Below are 10,460 nucleotides of genomic sequence, written 5' to 3' on the forward strand. Positions count from 1 at the left end.
ACATACTGGTATCGGATTGGTACTTGGTATCGGCCAATACCTACAGCACAAGTATCGGAATCAGTATCGGGAGGGAAAAAATGGTATCGGAACATCTCTAGTTACAGACCCTTTTCACAGCAGATATTTTGACAAAGTATAAAAAGCGCAGGTCTACTTAATAATATGGTTATTTTTTAGGTGAGCCGTTGCAGGGCTCTGGTATTGTGTATGCTCACTCACTGATATGGGAACCCTTAATGGAATGGAGCCATTGTTAACGTTATTAATTACACCTGTTTTGACAAGTCAAAATGGCCGCCGTGAAAATGTCTATTGATGTCAACCTAACAAAACAAGGACATGGATGAATTTCTGTATCATCTTCCATCGTATCATCTAACCCTTTTTAGTCACTGCTTGTCATTGTCAAGGGCCAATTAGCAACATTCCTTGTTGTTGTAGTTTATCACTGTTTTCTTGTTCTGTAATTTGACCTTCAGTTCTTCCTGTTATGGACGTTTCTCCTCTGTATATCAGTTTGATTCATCACATTATTTTAATGTCACTGATTGTGATTTTCAGCAATGACTGACCTTTCTCAGATTACGCTGTATCGCCTGCGATCCTTTCATCACAAACACATAGTCACTCTGTTTTCTTTGCCGCTCGTCTCTGTCATCTCTCTACTCAATCACCGTTTTGTTTTGTTCTTTGCTGAATGTATGAAGCGTTTGAGCAAAATGAGCCTCTAGATTTTTTTTAGTCTGTAGAAGCAGAGCTATCATGTGCCCTATTGTGCCTTGTCTCCTCTTTGTCATGTGACCTCGAGAGAGTCCGCCACCCTCAGTAACTAGATCACACACACAAGCATTTAACACACTGACAGAAGTGGTGAAAAGTCTTTTTTCCATTGGAACTAGTTGAGCTGCTCTGTGAAGATCTAGTTCAGTGCTTCAGCTAACAACTAAAGGAACTAAAAGAAATTATCTCGGCTCAATCACCATCCTCTCGCTTTTTTTTTTTTTGCTCCACATCCCATGATGTTTTGATTGAGCAATGCTCAGAATGTAAAGAAGGAAGAGGCGAGACGCCCACTTTATTTCTGACTGCTTGATGAGAACTGAAACCGTAAGCGTCAAGCTGGAGGCCCTCCATCCCTCTGGCCCAAACTGCTCCAGAAATAGGGCCTGTTTTTGTAAGAAGATCCATCACAGAGATGCAGCCACCTCCCTCCTTCCCTCCCTTCCCTATCCCAACGAGACTCTGGTGGTCTGTCGGGTCTCTGAAGTGGAGAGAAGTGTCTGTTATGTGATTAGAGAGTCTGTTTAACTTATTTAGAGATGTAGGAAACATGATGTCTGTAGTTATCCCTCATGGTTTTCCATCCAGAATTGGCGGTTCTCCTCGACTGTTGAGGCAGGGAACTTTTTAGATTGCTGATTCAGTAATAAAATCGATTGTTATTTTTCATTTAACTTTCCTTAATCTTGACATATAAGGAATAGGATGACGTGCATGAGGTTAAGGATGAATGTTTGTGTCTGTGTCTGGGCTGTCAAACTGGACGGTGAATTGTTGAGTTAAGATTCTGTGCCATGTTTCAACATATTTGAGGAATTTCACATTCACATTTGCTTGTGTTAATGACAAATGTGTTTCCTGTTTGATTTTGAGGTTCCTGTTTGTGCCTAGATGGAGGATATTGATTGTGTAACCATTTTCCAGCCGCCAGCATCTGCATCTAGACTCATAGAATCTTACTTTTGCCCTGCCAGTCTAGAATTTTACAAAATGTCTCTGTGCTAGAATCATTGTCATGAGTAAAATGTTTTGACTTTGATATGATATTGCTGCTGGTTAATTCAACAACAGTTGTGCAGTGGGGATTGATGGATATTGGACAGAGGGAGGGTGGTTGTAATCGTGGGAGTTGTTGGTGAAATCCATCTGTCAAGCGAGTTTGAAAAGCTTCTCCCTTAGGAACGACAATGATGTTGCTGTGCAGTTTATGTCATACGCTTTCTAATATTGTTGCATAAAAAAAACTCTTACAATGAGATTTTTAGATATAAGAAAAAATTTAAATAAAAGTACGTTGATACTGACTGTTAAGGCCACAATGCACTAAATGTCACATTGTTTCAAATGATGAATATCAAGCACATCAAAAAACAGCATTAAGACCAGACTGTGTCACTCCCAAAACCCAGTCTCTACCATACAAAGCTATTATTGAAGATAAAGATATGCAGCACTACACTGCTATCTCGTCACTGCTGAGTTATTTGAGGCTGTTCAGACCACCACAAGGGAACAAGAGAGCAGATGATGGCAGGAAAGTGAGAAGAAGCCGGCTGGGACCAAACCATGTGTTTGAGCGGTCCAGGGGGGTCTCTCAGGTGTCACGCTGTCTTCCTCCTGCAGAGCGGCACATCCGAGGAAAGGTTGTCAGAGGAAGGGGGGGGGTCACATGTTGGTATTTGAATGTTACTGCCATCCTCAGGGCCTTGGAAACCAGTCCCAGCCCCTGATAACTGCTGTGAAAGACTGCTCCCTCATGTTTTCTTATTTGTGCCATTTTTATTGTTAATGTAATTGTGCTAAACTGCTAGGAGTGTACAGTACATAATCTCATTCACTTCAGGCTCCCATGGCAATAGAACAATTGATCATACTTTTGGTTCTTGTCATCATTTCTGGCTTTTTTCATGCTCTCCAGCACTGCTTTTATTATGTGTTATACAGTATAATTCTGCCAGTATATCACTATTACATCTCAAATATTATAGTTTTGTCACATTTGATTTAAAAAGGAATTTAAAATATGACTTATTGAAAATGGATCAAATTACAAGAAATGTGTAAACTGTTTTGTAAAAGCTCCAACAATTAGTCAGTTAATCAATTTGTCAATTAAAGGAAAGTTAAGCAGCAGCAGTTTTGATATTCAGTCATGTTTTACACAAAAATGCCCAACATTACCTGGTTCCAGCTTCTCAAATGTGACAATTAGCTGCTTTTCTTCAAATATGATGGTTAATTAGATATCTTGGGTTTTTTAAGTGTCAAATTTAAAGATGTCAATTTGGACCGTGTGAAGTTATGATGAGTGTATTTCACTGCTTTTTGGCATTTCATATTAAACCATTAATTGGCAGTTAATTAAAGTAATTTTAAGTTGCGGCCCTGGTACCCTTTTTGTTTAAGTTGCCGTAGTCCGGCCCTGTCCACCAGATCCTATTTGCTTTTGCTGCTGCACTGACCACATTTTTGTTATTTTATGTCATTTTATATGAACTACAGCTGAGATTAAGGCACTTGAATACCTTGGCAGTCAGCGAGCAGATCAACAATGTTCCTTAGTTTGCTATATCTCTCACTGCCACAGAGCAAGTCCCTGAGGTGTTGAAAAGGAAAATTAGAGAAGCATTTATTCACTTTACAGGTTCTGCAACTTAACCTCACCTCCACCTGTCCACATCTTCTCTGCACCTGCTGTTATGTGTTTTCCTTACTGAGGCAGTTTTATGGTGCTACAGTCATAACGGTAGTCACACATAATACATATGGCTCTTCATCTAGTAAACTCCAGCTGTATCTCTTGCAGTGGGAATTTTGTGATGTGATTTGTGTGTCTAAACCACAAAAGTCGATGACCAAATGTGTCTTTTTAGTAAATTAAAATTGGTCGTGAACATGATTATTTTATGCTTCCTCATCGCTGTGTGATTGTGTGTTATGTGTGACTTTTCATTTGCTTTTTACCAAATGAGTCTCCAGCTGGCGATGCACTTGCTGATCAAACACTTTTTTGCGTTTTTAACACACTGTGTCATTACCCAACACATTGCACACACCCTTCTGCACTGGTGCCTCTAAACATTTCTTGATGTGCTGTTATGATGTTACTACACCACAGTAAAGGCCAGGAGGGAAAGGGGAATTTTCCAGGGTTCAGCTTTAGGTTGAGGTCTTGTTTAAAGTTTTTAAAAATGGCAACCCACCCTCTCCTCAGCACACACAAGCTGTCAGATTTCTACAGTGGCAGTATGTTATTCTCAATGTGGTAACTTGTAGTGGTAGCTGTGGAAAGGTGTGGCTCTCCAGTGATCCCTCAGCTAACCAGATAATCATACAGTGACTCTGTTTCACTGGTTTTATTTTATTGACCACCCTCACATTTACAGTATGAGAATTAACAGTGCAGCAAAGCATCTCTATAATCCAACATTCTCTATACTGTTTAGAGAACCCAATGCTGCCCATTTTCCAGTTGTTTTCTGTTCTATTAGTATTCCATGCTCAACTTAGTTTCTTATAAAAATGTGTTGTTCAAAAGCTAGGACATAATAGTAAGGGTTACTTGTCTATACTCCAACAGAAACAGACTTTCCTGTACTGACAAGAACAAAAGAAACCCTCTATGAGAAAATAAATTAACCGGATCTCTCACCACAGTCAGACAGAATGATTTCAATATTCAAATGGAATCTTCTTAATGTCCTCTATCTCTCTCTCTTCCCTCTCCAGTGAACAGAGTATCTGCCAGGCTCGGGCCTCGGTGATGGTATACGACGATGCCAGTAAGAAGTGGGTGCCCATCAAGCCTGGGCAGCAGGGCTTCAGCCGCATCAATATCTACCACAACACTGCCAACAACACCTTCAGAGTGGTGGGCGTCAAACTGCAGGACCAGCAGGTGAGAGACGAAAGAAAATCATCAGCATCCCACTCCCGGTGATGAGAGGAAATTTCTGATGCACTGATTTCTGGAGCTGCGAATGAACATAGACACAAAGCTCAGTGACGTTCAGGACTGATCCATTTAACGTACTGTTTGTAGCTCTTTCTCTCAAACCGTCATGGGATGAATGATAAAGATTTCTATGTTAATGACTTGCGAGCAGACGCGTGATCAAGACGATATGATTTCAGAGTTGGTTGTGTGAGGATTCAAATACTGTGCATTGACAGTATTGCTCCATATCCATTAAATTTGGGTTTAATTAAATTGAACAATAGTGTTTGGCTGATGTGAGGCGTCCATTTTTGTTGTTTCCTGTGTCTCTTCCTCTTTTGTGATGGACTTAACTCTAATATGATTGTTGAATATGCAACATGATGATCTTGTAGTTCTCAAACTTTTTCTGCCGTGCCACCCTTCAGAAGCCGAAAAAAGTTCCCAGCCCACCACCCCACGATTTTTATGAATCATTACCAATAATAGGAGAAGCAGCTAATAAGAAAGGATTCAAGTTGAATTTTAGTGAAATAAAGATCAGCACAATAGCATCACCAAACTCTGCTTTGTTTATTTTTCCTACATTCCTTCAACTTATTTTCATTTCATATTTTCCACTTGTCATCCAATACCCTCTGCAGTGTCTCTGTGCCCCACCAGGTAGAGAACCTCTGTTAAACGCCTAGCTCTTTGACTGAGTCGTCTTGACTCCAGAGCTTTATACTAATTGACTGACAAAGCCTGCATTCATCAGTATAATTACAGGAAAATATACTAAGTGACTAAATATGGAGCCTGTTTTAACAGTATTTATATGTATTGTAGTGTTGAATCCTATCCTTATTGGATAAATCTCCCTGGGAGCACGGGTACCATAGAGGTTAGAAAATCATAGAGTGGAGCAGAGAGACACTAGTGTTAAATCTCTAAACAGCTGGTGAAATGGAGAATATGAGTAAGAATCTCTTTTCCCTCAACCACAGTACACAGCACAAGTACACTGAGTGAAATACCTCATAATCAGTAAGTTGTCTATACTTAACCAACATGCCTTTCACAGCCTCATTTTATTTCCCTTATTGAAGGTGGTGATCAACTACTCCATAGTGAAGGGTCTGAAATACAATCAGGCCACCCCGACCTTCCATCAGTGGCGTGACGCCCGCCAGGTCTATGGGCTGAACTTTGCCAGTAAGGAGGAGGCCACCACCTTCTCTAACGCCATGCTGTTTGCCCTCAATGTCCTCAGCTCACCTGACAGTGCAGGTAAGAATTCATCATATATGGTATAAATTAATATTTTGGTAAACTATACAGTCCACTCTATTACTTATTTTATTTTGGACATCCTTCATGAAGTGCTGAGGCCCAGCTTTGTATTTCCTGGCGGGCTGTGAGGATTTTTTGAGACATTTTCTGAATGTGTGAGTCAAATGAAAGGGCTTGTCTCAACAGAGAAAAAAAGAGATTTGCTAAGAGAGAATCTTAAACTATTGTTGGAAACCTACTAATGGAACCTCAAATGGATTTTGGTTCAAATTACCTCCGACTGCCTTTAACTGTCATCTGTGATCAGTTTAAGTCTGTTTTTGCTCTGAAAAGAATGTCAGGTAACCGCAGTCAAATAATCCACATAGTTTTGAAAGTTTTCTGTTTGTTTTTACTACTTAGACATTTGTTAATGGACGCGTTCTCATCAGACCAGGATGCACATTGTATACAGATAGCATAAGCACGTTGATGATGATTGATATGTGACACAATAATCTGAACTGTTGATTTCAAAGTGTAACTACTTGACTAAGCTGTACTACCCTCTGCTGGTTAATAACATGTACTGCAGCTACACTCTGCACACTGAACCAAACAATGACAACAATATCTGGTTGATTGCTGAGTGAAATTTGTCCTCATTTAAAGATTTTTTTTTTTTCATTGTCATTTTTCACTTTTCAGTGCTTTTCAAAGTAAAACACTCTCCGTACAGCAGGAAAGCAGCATGATTAGAGACATGAAGTTAAACTGGCAGATTTATTTTTTAGAGTCTTTAAACATGGATAGTAAACAAATTCAGGTTGAACCCCATACTGTATTTAAAGCTAAACTCACGCCTACTCTTGGTTTACTAAATAGCTTCTGACCAGCTCTGGTTACGAGCTACTTATAAGTGGTATCTCTGTGTGTGTCTGTGTGTCTGTGCGCATGCGTGCGTGCGTGCGTGCATAAGATATTGAGCGAGAATATCTGTGAGTGTTTAACTGCGGTGACATCCCATCCCATCCTTGTGACTCTTCTATTGGTGGCTAAAATATCCCATATGGAGCCTTAAGGTCGTGCCTCACCGTGCTCATATGGCAGCCCTCCTTTTTTTGGGTGCATTTGGATGTGGGATCATGGGCCTCGTCATGCAAGGCAAAAGTGTCTCTGTTCACGGGAAACACTTCCTTACTTACTTAACCACGTTTCTTACGCTATTTCTTTCTGAAAGAAGTTACGTTTTTACATAGAAAGCACACTGTACTGAGTAAGTTTCTCATCATGCGGACTCCAGAGATATCACCTGGTGTACTCAGGAGGGTTTCCTCTGCCATCATCATCCTCAGTAAGTGTTGTGCTGGAGAGAAATATGTCCATGCATGTTTTCCTTGTTGCGCATCAGCCATTTTCTCACCGTGAAAAATTGTTGTTTGTGTGTGTACGTAATAGTGCATTATGTTATTTACTGGGATGAAAAGTAAATAAGTACATTTTTATCAAGTACTTTTTACTGTACTAAATTTATTTGACAGCTGTATTGACATTATTAAAATGTCCCAAAAACACATGATAAGCTTACACAATACAATGTATTGTCAAATAATAAACCACTGATTCCCAACCTTTGTGGCTGTGGCCCCTAACAGAAAAGCAGTGTCTAGTTTTAGATGACAATGAATCATTAGCAGTTCCACCAATTTTTCTTTCTTTTCTACCCCACATTTAAGGAGTAACTGGCCTGTAGCTATATATTGAAGAAGAGGCCTCTGATAAAGTTGTATTTTTTAAAAGGATTTTTGTTGTGCTTGTGTGACAAAAAAGGGGAAGGAGAGCCAATCGGTTTACCAATCAGTAAATGAACTAAAGGCAGTTTGTGCTTCAGTAACTGAGATGGGTAATCCTAAACTGCACTAGTAGCCTTATTATCAGTGATTTGGGGAAAACTAAGAGAATTAAAATTGGAATTGCCACGCAACGACATCCAATCATCAAATAGTACAAATCAGAATAAAAGTCTTTGAGACATGTCGTTCGTTTTTAACTGAAGATGTCACAGCGATTGTCTTTAAAGAAAGAATTACAAAGTATAAGAGGGAGGAGGAATTGGTTTTCCTTTGATCCAATTAAGATAACTCACACATCGCACACACAATGGTCTCCTTAGCTCCCACAAAATGCTTACAAGTCTGATCAGGCCCTCTTATCCCCTGGGCTTCCTGTTCTCTGATGTTCACCATGGCAACAGCCTGAGCCGTATACCATACACCATGTCAGCAGCAGAAACACACACACACATACACATTCGGTACAGCACAACACAGGGTGACAGTTGTCTCCTTCACCTCTACCTCATTAATGTCAGCAGAAAGGTTGGGAAGTGTTAATGAAAAGCCGCGGGTTGTGTATTTAGAGTGAATCCCTTAAGTCTCACCTGAAGAAAATACATAATGCAGATGACGGCAGGTGAACCAGACAGTCAGCAGGTGCATGTAGCTCATAATGTTTAGGCTGTATTTATATCTGTATCTTTATATTTTTGAAATACTTCTTGGAGATGAATATTGCTGCTGGTGCAAACAAATACAATAATAAATAAAAAATGTGTGTCATGCTGATACTTAAACAGATAGTAGAGTAGAATAGAATGTATTTACAAAGCCAGCAAGCGTTTCTTCTGTCACCCATTCACTTCCTCTTAGCATCGCATTCATTAAGACCTAAGGGCTTATTCAAAAACCAGATTGCTATTCTAAAATCCTTGATTAGGCTTGATCAAAGCAAACAGTTAGTTATTATTTCGGTGTCCTCTCTTCTTGCAGAGAGGGGGAGTTTCTTTGCCTTTAACCATCAGGATATTTGCTAAATTTAATGTGCAGCTTTGCCAGCGGAGCACATAATTACTATGAGCTAGGAAGTAGAGTTAAGGGGAGTGTCAAGGAGCGAGGCAAACAAGACATCTTCCAGACATCACTTCTTTTTTTCTATGCTTCTCGTTATGATAGCACCACAAAAGAAACACATTAAGGGTTTGGAACAAAAGTCAATTTTAATTTATATAGAGTTATATAATATATATTATATTATATATAATGTGTGTGTAAAGTTTGGTTGATTGATTGATTGAGGTTTGATAGCATAGCATATTAAGTCAGTATTAAACTTAATAAATCAAACTGTTTGAGGCAAAAGCAGTCAAATAGCCTTAAAACCTTAATAATATATTAATGGAAAACTCTTGTCGTGCTCTATCTAACAGTCAAAAGTCACATTTGATGCAGAATTACAATGAAGGCGAAAATACAAAGATGTCAAGTGAAAGGAATTCATGTAGTTATACATTTTCCACCTTTGCTGTGATCCAGACTGCAGTTTGAAGTCACTGCCCTGCCTCATGTTGACTGCCCCCATGGCCCCACCCGCCACCCCCATGCTCCAGACACAGTCAACGGAAATATCACCCGTGGGTGTTCTTGATGTCACAGGGGGCGTTGAAGTTTAATGACTGGTATTCTGGTGATATGTGCTAAGCGCTCTCCAGGATGCTCCCTGTTAATAGCCACCCCAGAATGAGGGTCTAACTCTGTCACTCGGTGAGGAACAGAGGGGGGGCTGAAGACTGTAGTCTGTAGTTGGTCAACAAGCAAAGCAACAAGCTAAACTGAGATGACCATGTGGCTGATGGGAACTTCATAAAACAATGTTGAAACACTGATCTTTTATCGCAAAACAATCCCATGTATTTTCTTACTGTAGCTTGTGATATATATATCTTTTGATTTCATATTTTCCTGTGACATTTCTGTTCATTCCACTCTCTGAGAGGCTTTGCTGCTGGGGTTTACAGTTGAAATTCCTGTGGCTGGCAACATGTTGAGCAAATTACATTATAAACAGCTTGTTGGCTCTCTGGGGCAAAGTACCTCACATGATGCCTGCTGTGCTCTGTTCCTTCTGTAAACACAGCTTCCTGCACCCTCTACTGGGACTGTTTTATGCAAGATGATTATAATTTTGAGAGTTTGTTTACAGATGGAAATGTATCTCACAATAACTCCCTGTTGATCTCACATATTATACTGAAAGTATGTGCGTGTGTTAGTTGTTCATGTTCGAACCTGTTCTTAATCCTACAATGAAAATAATCCAGAAAGACACAAGACAAACATTTTAACAGTACAGAGTGACTATAAGGGCTTATCTCTAATAGAGACAAATAGAAACTAAATTCAGAGTGAAAAAAACAAAGCTGCCAAATGCACTTTCATGCTGTGAAATACCGTATATAATAAACAACGTTGCATAATATGGAAGGGGACAGATGGTTGAGGAAAAAGAGAAAGAGTAAAAGAAGACAAAGGGAAGTAAAGTGCTAGAGAGGATGAGAAGATTGAAGAAGAGAGGAAGTGTAGTGGCCAGAGAAGAGAAAGAAAGACCTGGAACGGGGGGGGGGGGATACAAACAAGAAGTAAAACAAAGAGTT

General features: G+C 39.7%; 1 protein-coding gene across 1 annotated transcript in view; it reads left to right on the top strand.

The window, feature by feature from the left end:
• evla (Enah/Vasp-like a) overlaps positions 1 to 10,460 on the top strand; it is a gene marked incomplete in the record, with an annotated part of 38,424 nt that overhangs the window by 23,266 nt on the left and 4,698 nt on the right. Inside the window, 2 exon segments of the mRNA XM_035673695.1 lie at positions 4,513 to 4,681; positions 5,809 to 5,989. Coding sequence (XP_035529588.1) covers positions 4,513 to 4,681; positions 5,809 to 5,989 — 350 coding nt within the window.

Source organism: Morone saxatilis, unplaced genomic scaffold (genome assembly GCF_004916995.1).
Source record: "Morone saxatilis isolate NCDOM2014 unplaced genomic scaffold, NCSU_SB_2.0 Contig3, whole genome shotgun sequence".
NCBI classification, from domain to species: domain Eukaryota; kingdom Metazoa; phylum Chordata; class Actinopteri; family Moronidae; genus Morone; species Morone saxatilis.